General features: G+C 39.6%; 1 protein-coding gene across 1 annotated transcript; it reads right to left on the bottom strand.

Annotated features, from left to right (window-relative positions):
• Window positions 1–396: 396 nt before the first annotated feature.
• LOC131822213 (olfactory receptor 4C3) lies at window positions 397–1,377 on the bottom strand. Its single transcript, XM_059158683.1, has one exon. The coding sequence runs from the start codon at window positions 1,297–1,299 to the stop codon at window positions 397–399; it is 903 nt and encodes a 300-aa protein (XP_059014666.1). The 5' UTR covers window positions 1,300–1,377.
• Between the last annotated feature and the right edge of the window lie 8,059 nt (window positions 1,378–9,436).

Genomic DNA, 9,436 nt, shown 5'->3' with positions numbered 1-9,436 from the left:
AAGTTGTATTTTGTCTCACATTTCTACAGCTCAATTACAACACAGACTAGAATGATATAACATGGTTGCTTTTGAAAGATCTGGATGATGGATTAAAAATAACTGATTTTAAGTTCTAGCTTAGGTACTTTAAAACCAGCTAACCTTAAGTAATCAATTAATCACATGAGACAAAGTTTCATTTCTAAAACAGAGAAAATAATCATTCCTGCCATATATGTCTCAAAACTACGCAATTATAGTGAAAAGACTAAACCATAGAAGTCTACGAAGATGAACAGATAACATGGAATAAGGTGATATTCCATAATAAAAACAAGTTCAGGTTTGTTCCACTTACAGAAATAAAGTCATTTCTCTTTCCTGCTTTACCACTCATTACACACCTTCACCTTCTCACTGAGTGAAGAGCTTTCTCATGGCATTTTTTACATCTTCATTTCTCAGGGTATAAATGACTGGATTCAACATAGGTGTCAGAATACCATAAAATACTGCTATGTTTTTGTCTATGGACAAAGTAAATGATGGTCGCATATAAGTAAATATACACGGCACAAAGAACAGAGCAACAACAGTGAAGTGGGCCCCACAGGTAGACAGGGCTTTGCGTCTCCCCTCTGCACCATGGCACCTCAAGGAATGCAGGATGACAATGTAGGAGACAGCCAGCATGAGAAAGTTCAACAGGCAGATCACACCACTGTTGGCGACCACCAGCACACCGATGACATAAGTGTCCGTACAGGTGAGTTCTAGCAATGGATACAAGTCACAGACAAAGTGATCGATCACGTTAGGGCCACAGAAGGGCAGCTGAAGGACCAAGAGGAGCTGAACAAGTGAATGCAGGAAGCCTCCCAGCCAAGCCACGCCCACTAGCAGGGCACAGAGATGCCTGGTCATGATGGTCATATAGTACAGGGGCTTGCAGATGGCCACGTAGCGGTCATAGGCCATGACTGTGAGCAGGATGATCTCAACACCTCCCAAAAAATGGGCTCCAAAGAGCTGAGCCAGGCAGCCCTCAAAAGAGATGGCTCTCCCCTCACACAATGAGTCAGCAATAAGTTTAGGGGCCATAGAGGAAGAGTAACAGGTGTCAATAAAGGATAGGTTGGCCAGGAAAAAATACATGGGGGAAGCCAGTGTGGGACTGAAGGTAATGGTGACCACAATGAGCATGTTGCCACACACCGTGACCACATAGATGATCAAAAAAACCACAAAGAGGACCCTCTGTATCTGTGCATTCTGTGAGAGTCCCAGCATGAAAAATTCTGTGATATTGTGCGGCATTTCCACAGAGTCTAAGGAGGAGAATGCACGTATGCTCCTGCCTATAAAGTCAAGGGAGAAACACAATTTTAACAGAATTACAAGGGGGAAGAGGTGTTGCGAGGTTTTCTTGGGATGCCTCCACTTCCCTTTGTCTCTCCTAACACTTTCTGTTCCAAAATTCTTGTACCAATTCACTTTGTTAATCTCTAAATATGAGCATGTCTCTTGTTAACTTTAGCATCAATGGGCAGTAGGTACCTAAGTTATTACATGAAAATATCTAAATTGAATTATCTAAATTTTAAATTAGTTTAAATTATCTAAATTGAATTATCTAAATTTTAAATTGAATTTAAAATTGAATCATCTAAATTTTAATTGAATTATCTAAATTGAATTATCTAAATTTTAAATTAGTTTCATTGCTACAGAAACTGAATATTTGGCAGACCTTGATTTTCTAATTCAGCTTGTAATCTTCTAATTCATCTGAAAATTTACAGGAGGTTTCCACATAGATACAATTTCACTTGAGAAAACCAAGTATATTAGGAGCTCCTGAAATCTCTGCACATAGAGTCCACACCCTTTGAATTAAAACTTTCTTCTTGAACTTTTCAGTGAGGTTTGTTATGCTTTCTGTCAGTGTTTCTGATGGCAGTGCAAACTGATGTAAAACAAACTGAAGCAAAACTTTCACAGTCTTGCTTCAGAACTCACAGAACTGACAGAACTCAAAAGCTGACTAACGGCAAACAGAAACCTCCCCAACTTCCCATTTCTCTCCTCACCCATCTCCTCCTACTCTGAACCCATGGCAGGGGCAAAATAATGTCCAAGATATAATAGCAATCATTCTAGCTAAAAGTTACTAGTCCCTCTGCATTTATGGGGAGGACTCAAAGTACAAGTTCAGTGATTACCAATGAAAGATCCTGTTAAGTAATGAGTATCTGCCTATTCATTAAAGGAAGCTACCAGGCAGGGTAGGGAGAGCAGATACCCCATCATAACCAGCTATAAATTCACCTGGCAGAATATTCCTACTCACCTTTTATTCTCCGAATGATAGTAAGGAAATTCTCATGCCTATCTTAGTTTTAAACAAAAAAACTGACACTAATTCCACACACCACCAACCTATGGTTTTCCTGGAAATATAGGTCTCTTTAAAGTAGCTGAATCTTCCAAACTGCTGAAGATCTGATGCTCTGTATAATAAGAATTAAGGTAGAATCATTAGGTGTCAGAGGAAGAGACACCCAGATCTAAGAAACACTGGGGAGAAGATTTCTGTGTTCATCAAGAAGCTGCCTGCTTTTTCTCTCAGTTTTAGTTCAAGAAGGCAAATGTAGCTTCTGCAAGTGGCATGTCTGACGGGAGCCTTTTCAGAGCAGAACATTATGGCCAAGAGGACAGACAGTGGTGATAAGTGCAAACACCTGGGTAGCATGTGGTTTTTGCCAAGTACTACCCTAACTGCTTTTTGTATATCAGCTCCTTTAAGCCTCTCATTATCCTCATGAGGTAGATTGCTGTTTTCAACCTCCTTTTGCAGAGCAAGAAAATGAGACACACATTAGCAACTCACAGAAGCATACTCAGCTAGTAAGGGGCAGAGCTGGGGCTTGCAGCCAGGCAATCTTGTTACAGATTCTGTGGGCTTCCTGGAACTACACTGTCACTTAAACTAATCTGGGTTTGACTCCTTGCTCTGCCTGTTGTTGGCCATTTAACTGAGAACAACTTCTCAAAGCTTCAATGTTCTTATCTATAAAAAACAAAAATAAAAGAACTGCTACACCCTATGGTTGCAGAGAGCAGTAGATGAGAACAGGGCATGCTGAGTGTTTCTATGGAGCCTGGATAGGATAAAAATCCAATAAATGGCTTCTCTGAAATCACCATCAACTCCGTAGGTAACAAACTCTTCATGTAACTTAAGGACTCAAGGGCCTAAGTGAATGAACTCAAAACTAACTGAATTATATTAGGCATAACTAATTATATTCAAAACTATAATATTATAAATACAAAAAAAAACCCTAATACTGATCCTCATAAAGAACACAGAGAAAATGCAAACAGATATGAATAGCACAGAATTCATCCAAATAATGAATTTATATGCCCCAAAATTAAAATGTTAAGCTGATTCATCTCTGCGATCTATTAAGTAATTATTTATTAAAAGCTAGCCAGAAGAAAAAGAAGTCATCATCTCCTCCTTGAGTTACCCATGAGAAACAAAATTGTGTTGTGGAAAGTAATGAGAATTTTAGTAAAATCATTCTACTGAAGTTTTGAGTTGCATTTTTCTTTTTCTTTTTAAGATAGATAGATTGATTGATTGATTGATTTGACACAAAGAGAGCACAAGTAGGCAGAGCACAGGCAGAGGGAGAGGGAGAAGCAGGCTCCCTGGAGCAGAGAGCCCAAAGCAGGCTCGATGCCAGGACTCTGGGATCGTGACCTGAGTCAAAGACAGCCACTTAAAAAAAAAAAAAAAAAAAAAAGACATCTACTTAACTGACTGAGCCACCCAGGTACCTCTTCTTTTATTTAATTTTAAAAACAGATTATGAAAAATTTACATTGACTGGATATGAGGACAAAAAGTCTCCAGGTTTTGTGTTGTTTTTACACCCTACCACCATGGAAAGGTGGATGTGGAAGAGTTCTTAGAGGATCATCAGACCAGCTCCAAGCATGTCATCCCAAATTTCACTGTTCACATGATTAAACTCCTGGATGAGATTAGAATTGGTTTATCCATTGAGATAAAGCACAGACTGGGCAGTTGCTATTGATTACCAAAACTCATCTGAGCTGAAGGTTTCTTAGACTATTAAGAGGTGAGAACCCAAAAGATGGTCATTCATTTACAAGCAGCTGGGAATTTGTTCTGTCATCCATTTCCCCTTTATCTGCTTACAAACCTGATGGCATTTACAATCATTTTTTTTTTCAATTGTCAATTCTAAAGATGGTGGATTTTAGACTAAGAGAGACTAGATGCACTGATTCAAGGTCACATGAGTGACCCATAGCAGAGAGGCAGCTGGAACTCAGATTGGTACCCCAACCTGAGCCCTTTCCAATGCAACTACCACCTTCTATTACCTGCCTTCTCTAGAGGGAGGAGCAGGATCATTAGCTCTGCTTTCTGCTAAGGATATTCACCAGCACAGTCTCAGGGAAAAGCTTTCTCCTTCTACTGGACAGGGTTTTTATATGGGAGTTGGGAGTGATAGCACAGGGACTGTCAGTGCCATATGGCTTCTGCCTTTCTAAGGGAGAATAATTCTCCCTCACAGGATCACTTGCAGAAGCAGTGTAGAGCTTGTGCTTCCTTCATGTATCAGAACAATGTTAGCACCATCATTTAATTAGTTCCCTGAATAGAATTTTGGTCTCAAAAGGAAGTGACTTCTCCTGTACCTCTTAGAAGTGCCCGATGTCCTTCTGGTGTCTTGAAAGAAAAAGTATAAATCATCAAGAGAAAAGGGGAATTAGGATATTTAAAGAACTCATACTGGAGGGTCAGTGTCCTTAGAAAAATTGCTGACTGAAGAACATCAGGAAGAATCAACAGCATTTACTGAACATCTTCTATGTTTTAGGCACAGGTCTTTCATCTTCCCCCTTAAAACTGAGAGAAGAAGATCACTGTCTTTTAAGCAGGAGGGGCAGATGGAGAGAATCTCATGCAGGTCCCACACTGAGGACCCAGCTTGATGCAGAGCTCAATCTCAGGAAATGAAGAGTCAGACACTTAACCTACTGAGCCACCCCACTATTCTTCATTTTAGTTCAAGAACTCCCTAAGTCTTGTTTCTTAGAACTGCAATGAAGCTCAAAAGCTTCTTTCTTCCTTTTCTCAGCTCTCCATTACAGAGTGGGATCTGTGTCATTCTGGATGGTTCCTCCCACCTTCCCTCACCAGTGTTTCCCCAGTAAATCTCTTGCACATCTACTCTGTCTTACCTTCTGCTTCTCAGAACTAGGACTGATATAAAAAAATACAAAGAACTCTTACAAATCTCAGGGCACCTGGGTGGCTCAGTCAGCTAAGTGGCTGCCTTCAGCTCAGGTCAGGATCCCAGGGTCCTGGGATTGAGCCCATCAGGCTCCTTGCTCAGCGGAAAGTTACTTCTCCCTCTTTCTCCTTTTGCCTGCACTCAGCCTACTTGTGTTCTCTCCCTCTCTCTGTCAAATAAAAAAATAAAATCATTTTAAAAAGAACACTTAGAGGCAACTGAGTGGCTCAGTGGGTTAAAGACTCTGCCTTCAGCTCAGGTCATGGTCTCAGGGTCCTGGGATCAGGCCCTGAGTCAGGCTCTCTGCTAAGTGGGGAGCCTGCTTCCCTTCCTCTCTCTCTCTCTCTGCCTGCCTCTCTGCCTACTTGTGATCTCTGTCTTTCAAATAAATAAATAAAATCTTTAAAAAAAAAAAAAAGAACTCTTACAAATCATTAAGTTAAAACAACCACAGGAGATTGGAACAGCACTTCAGCAAAGAAGATAGCAAATGTCCAGTAAACATCTAAGGGGGTAGGACTCATCTGAAAATAAGATATAGGACCACAACAAAATACCACTGTAATGCTTCCGCTACTTGCCTCAAACTAAAAGGATGGTCAATACCAAGTGTTTATTTTCAATATAGAGGTATGGTATCTCTCTATGCTGCTTGTACAAATATATAAATGTTTTCTAAGTATACACGGGATATATATAAATATACATATAACCAATGACCCAGAAACACTATACCTAGACAAAAACCTAGAGAAAGATATGCAGCTCACATGGAAAGATACATCACCAAGACTCTTAACAGAGCTATTTGTAATACCATTAAACTGGTAACTTAAATATCCATAATTAACAGAATGGATAAAAAGTGTTGGTATATGTACACAACTAACAGAATGAAAACAAGTGAATGACAGATATCACAACATGAATGAATCTCACAAACACAATATGAGCCAAAGAATCCACAGTTAGTCAATGATTGCATATATGATTGCATCATTTAAAATGTAAAATAGCCAACCTAGGGATGTGTACATAAGTGGTAAATATACAAGTAATAAGAAAAGCAAACAGGTTTTATCACAAAAGTCACCTTAGTGTTGACCTTTAAGGGAAGAGAAAGACATATGAATGGAAAGATATAAGGGATCCTGGGAGGGCTATATCTTATATAAAGATATAAGGAAAGATATAAGGGAATCTTGAACTCCTTTGTGGTTTTATGGGTGTCCCACTTTATGAATCAAAGATTTTTGTCTTGATTTTTTAATTGTCTGATTATGTTGTGTCTTGGGTGGATTTCTTTAAGTTCATCCAGTTTGAGATGTACTGAGCTTCCCAAACCGCTAAGTTTAAATATTTCACCAAATTTGGGAAATTTTCAGCCATTATTTTTGTAACATTTCTTTCTGAGCCACATTCTTTCTCCTCCTTTTTCTGAGACTCTAATTACATAAATATTAGACATTATGGTATTGTCCCACAAGTCTCTTACACCCTGTCCAGTATTTCTAAATTTTTCCTCTCTGTGGATAATTTCTACTGATAGAGCTATTGATCTATCTGACTGGATAATTTCTGTTGCTCTATCTTCAAGTTCACCTTTCTTTTTTTTTAATTCTTTTTTTTAATTCCTTTTTTTTATTTATATTTTATTTATTTCCAACGTAACAGTATTCATTGTTTTTGCACGACACCCAGTGCTCCGTGCAATCCGTGCGCTCTCCAATAGCCACCACCGGGTTCCCCCAACCTCCCACCCCCTGCCCCTTAAAAACCCTCAGATTGTTTTTCAGAGCCCATAGTCTCTCATGGTTCACCTCCCCTTCCAATTTCCCTCAACTCCCTTCTCCTCTCCATCTACCCTTGTCCTCCATGCTATTTGTTATGCTCCACAAATAAGTGAAATCATATGATAATTGACTCTCTCTGCTTGACTTATTTCACTCAGCATAATCTTTTCCAGTCCCCTCCATGTTGCTACAAAAGTTGGGTATTCATCCTTTCTGATGGAGGCATAATACTCCATAGTATATATGGACCACATCTTCTTTATCCATTCGTCCATTTTGAAGGGCATCTTGGTTCTTCCCACAGTTTGGCGACCATGACTATTGCTGCTATAAACATTGGGGTACAGATGGCCCTTCTTTTCACTACATCTGTATCTTTAGGGTAAATACCCAGTAGTGCAATGGCAGGGTCATAGGGAAGCTCTATTTTTAATTTCTTAAGGAATCTCCACACTGTTCTCCAAAGTGGCTGCACCAACTTGCATTCCCACCAACAGTGGAAGAGGGTTCCCCTTTCTCCCCATCCCGTCCAACACATGTTGCTTCCTGTCTTGCTAATTTCGGCCATTCTAACTGGTGTAAGGTGGTATCTCAATGTGGTTTTAATTTGAATCTCCCTGATGGCTAGTGATGATGAACATTTTTTCATGTGTCTGATAGCCATTTGTATGTCTTCATTGGAGAAGTCTCTGTTCATATCTTCTGCCCATTTGTTGACATGATTATCTGTTTTGTGTGTGTTGAATATGAGGAGTTCTTTATATATCCTGGGTATCAACCTTTTGTCTGTACTGTCATTTGCAAAATATTCTCCCTTTCCATGGGTTGCTTCTTTGTTTTGTTGACTGTTTCCTTTGCTGTGCAGAAGCTTTTGACTTTGATGAAGTCCCAAAAGTTCATTTTTTCTTTTGTTTCCTTTGCCTTTCGACATATCTTTTTTTTTTAAGATTTTATTTATTTATTTGACAGAGAGAGATCACAAGTAGGCAGAGAGACAGGCAGAGAGAAAGAGAGGAGGAGGAGGAAGCAGGCTCCCTATCCAGCAGAGAGCCTGATGCAGAGCTCAATCCCAGGACCCTAAGATCATGACCCGAGCCAAAGGCAGAGGCTTAACCCACTGAGCCACCCAGGCGCCCCTGGAAACATATCTTGAAAGAAGTTGCTGTGGCTGATATTGAAGAGGTTACTGCCTATGTTCTCCTCTAGGATTCTGATGAATTCCTGTCTCACATTGAGGCCTTTTATCCATTTTGAGTTTATCTTTGTGTATGGTGTAAGAAAATGGTCGAGTTTCATTCTTCTACATGTAGCTGCCCCGTTTTCCCAGCACCATTTATTGAAGAGACTGTCTTTTTTCCACTGTATATTTTTTCCTGCTTTGTCAAAGATTATTCGACCATAGAGTTGAGGGTCCATATCTGGGCTCTCTACTCTGTTCCACTGGTCTATGTGTCTGTTTTTATGCCAGTACCATGCAGTCTTGGTGACCACAGCTTTGTAATAAAGCTTGAAATCAGGTAACGTGATGCCCCCCGTTTTATTTTTGTTTTTCAACTTTTCCTTAGTGATTCGGGGTCTCTTCTGATTCCATAAAAATTTTTGGATTATTTGCTCCAGCTCTTTGAAGAATACTGTTGGAATTTTGATCGGAATGGCATTAAAAGTATAGATTGCTCTAGGCAGTATAGACATTTTAACAATGTTTATTCTTCCGTTCCAAGAGCATGGAATGGTCTTCCATCTTTTTGTGTCTTCTTCAATTTCCTTCATGAGTGTTCTGTAGTTCCTCAAGTACAGATCCTTTACCTCTTTGGTTAGGTTTATTCCCAGGTATCTTATGGTTCTTGGTGCTATAGGAAATGGAATCAATTCTCTAATTTCCCTTTCTGTATTTTCATTGTTAGTGTATAAGAAAGCCACTGATTTCTGTATATTGACTTTGTATCCTGCCACGTTGCTGAATTGCTGTATGAGTTCTAATAGTTTGGGGGTGGAGTCTTTTGGGTTTTCCATATAAATAATCATGTCATCTGTGAAGAGAGAGTGTTTGACTTCTTCATTGCCAATTTGGATACCTTTTATTTCTCTTTGTTGTCTGATTGCTGCTGCTAGGACTTCTAATACTATGTTGAACAAGAGTGGTGAGAGTGGGTATCCTTGTCCCATTCCTGTTCTCAACGGGAAGGCTGAGAGCTTTTTCCCATTGAGGATGGTATTTGCTGTGGGTCTTTCATAGATTGATTTGGTGAAGTTCAGGAATGTTCCCTCTATCCCTATACTTTGAAACGTTTTAATCAGGAACGGATGCTGGATTTTGTCAAA

The sequence above is a fragment of the Mustela lutreola genome, chromosome 1 (assembly GCF_030435805.1).
Source record: "Mustela lutreola isolate mMusLut2 chromosome 1, mMusLut2.pri, whole genome shotgun sequence".
NCBI classification, from domain to species: domain Eukaryota; kingdom Metazoa; phylum Chordata; class Mammalia; order Carnivora; family Mustelidae; genus Mustela; species Mustela lutreola.
The sequence above is the reverse complement of the archived record's forward strand: the minus strand, read 5'-3'. Positions and strand labels throughout refer to the sequence as shown.